The sequence below is a fragment of the Peromyscus leucopus genome, chromosome 5, assembly GCF_004664715.2.
Source record: "Peromyscus leucopus breed LL Stock chromosome 5, UCI_PerLeu_2.1, whole genome shotgun sequence".
Classification (NCBI taxonomy): domain Eukaryota; kingdom Metazoa; phylum Chordata; class Mammalia; order Rodentia; family Cricetidae; genus Peromyscus; species Peromyscus leucopus.
Window position 1 is genome coordinate 44332841 of NC_051067.1, and position 2774 is coordinate 44335614.

The 2774-nt window shown below is 39.1% G+C and overlaps 1 protein-coding gene across 1 annotated transcript in view; it reads left to right on the plus strand.

Annotated features, from left to right (window-relative positions):
• Yae1 (YAE1 maturation factor of ABCE1) overlaps positions 1–1462 on the plus strand; it is a 4910-nt gene extending 3448 nt beyond the window's left edge. The window contains exon 3 of the mRNA XM_028860123.2: positions 343–1462. Coding sequence (XP_028715956.1) covers positions 343–772 — 430 coding nt within the window. The 3' untranslated portion in view covers positions 773–1462. The remainder of the gene's footprint in view (positions 1–342) is intronic.
• Positions 1463–2774: the final 1312 nt, after the last annotated feature.

A 2774-nucleotide genomic window follows, 5' to 3' on the forward strand; every position in this document is an offset into this window, starting at 1 on the left:
GGAAAGAAAAGAGAAAACTGGTTTTTCTGGTCTTTATGTAAGTTATATCTTATTGCATAGAAGTTACATGGTAAAATTGATACAGAGCTGTGAAGGAGGAGGTATGAGTTATAAACAGTTTATATAACTAAGTCTTCTTGGCTAACTTGTATTAAAAGATGCTTTGTTTGCTCTTTAGTGTTTTTTACATAGTTACTTTCTCATTTTGACATGCATTATTATCATTAATCTATTTTTGCATGGTATTGTCTAGAAGAAAAACATGTGGGACCTGGCATTTTAAATGCCTGTGACTGTTAGATTTTTTTTTCCTATTTAACTCTTGTTTATATTTTCACTCAGTGCTTTGCTCTCCTGGTGTCACCTTCATGGCAATAGTTCAGCTTTGATCAGCAAAATAAATCATCTTCTGGATGCAGTTGGCCAGTGCGAAGAGTGTGTGCTCAAACGTCTGAAATCAGTCACGTCACAGCCCCAAGTTACAGATTTATTGGACTCCATTGAGGATATGGACCTTTGTCATGGAGTTCCAGCTGAGAAAAGGATTGATGAAGCTAAAGATGAAAGACTCTGTGAAAATAGTGCTGAGTTGAACAGAACCTCTGACGAGAGTCCTGGCAGGACAGACTGTTCACTTTCCGAATGGTGCAGAACACAAGAGCACACACACTTGGAAAAACCAAGCCTCGCTTGGATTCTGGACCAGACTGCCAACTTAGTGAAACAGCTGGGGGTATCAGTGGACATATTGCAGCACCTGAGGCAGCTATAAAATTATCTCCCTTCTGTAGTGGAAGTAATGCTCCGAATAGTCCTCAGAGCAGTGTGTTTCTAGATGAGGGGACCATTGGTTGAGCCCGTCTACTCTAGTTACCCCTTATGGAGGTATGAAGGGTCTTCAGTGTTAACACCAGTAAATGGAATATAAGCCTTTGTCTTTGTAATTGGTAAATTTTTAAATTTTAGATATACTCAGAAATCCTCATTGTCGTTTTCAAATTCCAAACAAAATCAGTCATTTTTAGACTAGCCAAACCTAAGAACAAGAGAAAAAAGAAATCTAATGCTGCTTTCTGTTTCTGTCAGTATCTGGTGGTTCAGGGCCTCGTCACCAGCAACCAAACCAAAGTTGCCAGAAATAACCTAAAGGTTAGCATAGATATATAGAAGGAGATATGTAGATAGCTACACATTAAAGTCAAGAGACCATAGAAACTGACAATATATATATATATATCATTGAATAAATAATTAAAAACAAAGTACTAAAATTCACCTTATTTACATATTGGATGTAGATGTTCAATCTATGAAAAATAGAAAAAGTACATTTCATGCTATATTGTAAAGAACTGCTTAGTTTTCTAGGTAGTGAGGAGTTGGCCATGTTTTCTCAAAACAGACTTATTTCTGAACTGCAACCTTGTTATTTACATTGGAATAAAGCACTTGAGACCATTGACCTATATTGCTTCGACATGAAATGTGTAATCTAGCATAGACAGAATCACATTCAGATTTTTTTTCCATGACTTAGAGATCAGGAAAGGATTTTTTATCACTTTTCCCCACCTGGAGTTAGTATGAAGTGCCTGACTTGAGAGGCACCCAAGTAATTGTCCCTTACTGACAGCTTCGGTTGCTGTTTGGCCAGGATTTCACTGTGCTGAAAGATGCTGTACTAGTGAGAGGTTGTCAGGAAGACATGGGGGACTACGAAAATGTTCTGCTGGCTTCTTCAGTCCTCTTTAAAATGCACAGAATATTCAGAAATTGAGGCAGCAAAATTTGAAGTGTTGTAGAGTTTCCAGTCTACTAAGCCATGCTTAAGATATCAAAGTAACATTTCATGGCTGGTTTTGTTTGTTTGTTTTAAACTTTATTTTATGGTACTGGGACCTAGGACCTCATAAGTGAGTTTTATATTAAAATCTCAAATCCACAGAATATTATAAATAGTCTCTAGATCAGTGGTTCTCAATCTTTCTTATTCTGTGACCCTTTAATACAGTTCTTCATGTTGTGGTGACCCCCAACCATAAAATTATTTTCATTGCTACTTCATAGCTAATTTTGCTACTGGAGTGAATCTAATATAAATATTTTTGGAGTTCGAAGTTTGTTAAAGGGGTCGAGATCCACATGTTGAGAACAGCTGCCCTAGTCACTGTTGTTCGACCTTGTATATTATATGGAAATAACCATTTCTAACAGTGCATCTCAAAATGGCTACTCTAAGTAAAGATTAGAGGTTTACTTGGACATTCCCTGATAAGATTCCCTAAAGATAAGACCCCTTGAAACCATTAATCACGTAAGGTGTCCTTATACTAATAGTCACAGAAAAGGAAATTAGCTAGGGGAGCTAGAGAGGTGGTTCAGTGGTTAAAAGCATTTGCTGCACGACCTTGAGTTCAGGTCCCAGTATCCACTTAAAAGATAGATTTGGGCTGGGTGGTGGTGGTGGTGGTGGTGGTGGTGGTGGTGGTGGTGGTGCACACCTTTAATCCCAGGGGAGAGGGGGCGGCAGGTGGATCTCTGTGAGTTCGAGGGGCAGCCTGGGCTATAGAATGAGTTCCAGGAAAGGTTCCAAAGCTACACGGAGAAACCCTGTCTCAAAAAAACAAAAAAAAAAAGATTTGGTCCCAAGTGTGCCTTAACCCCAGTGTGGGGACAGCGACTACATGATTGCAGGGACTTGCCAGTTTGCTGAAAGACATCCTGCCTCAAAGGAGTAAATCAGAGATTGCTGGAGGAGGACATCTGATGCCCTC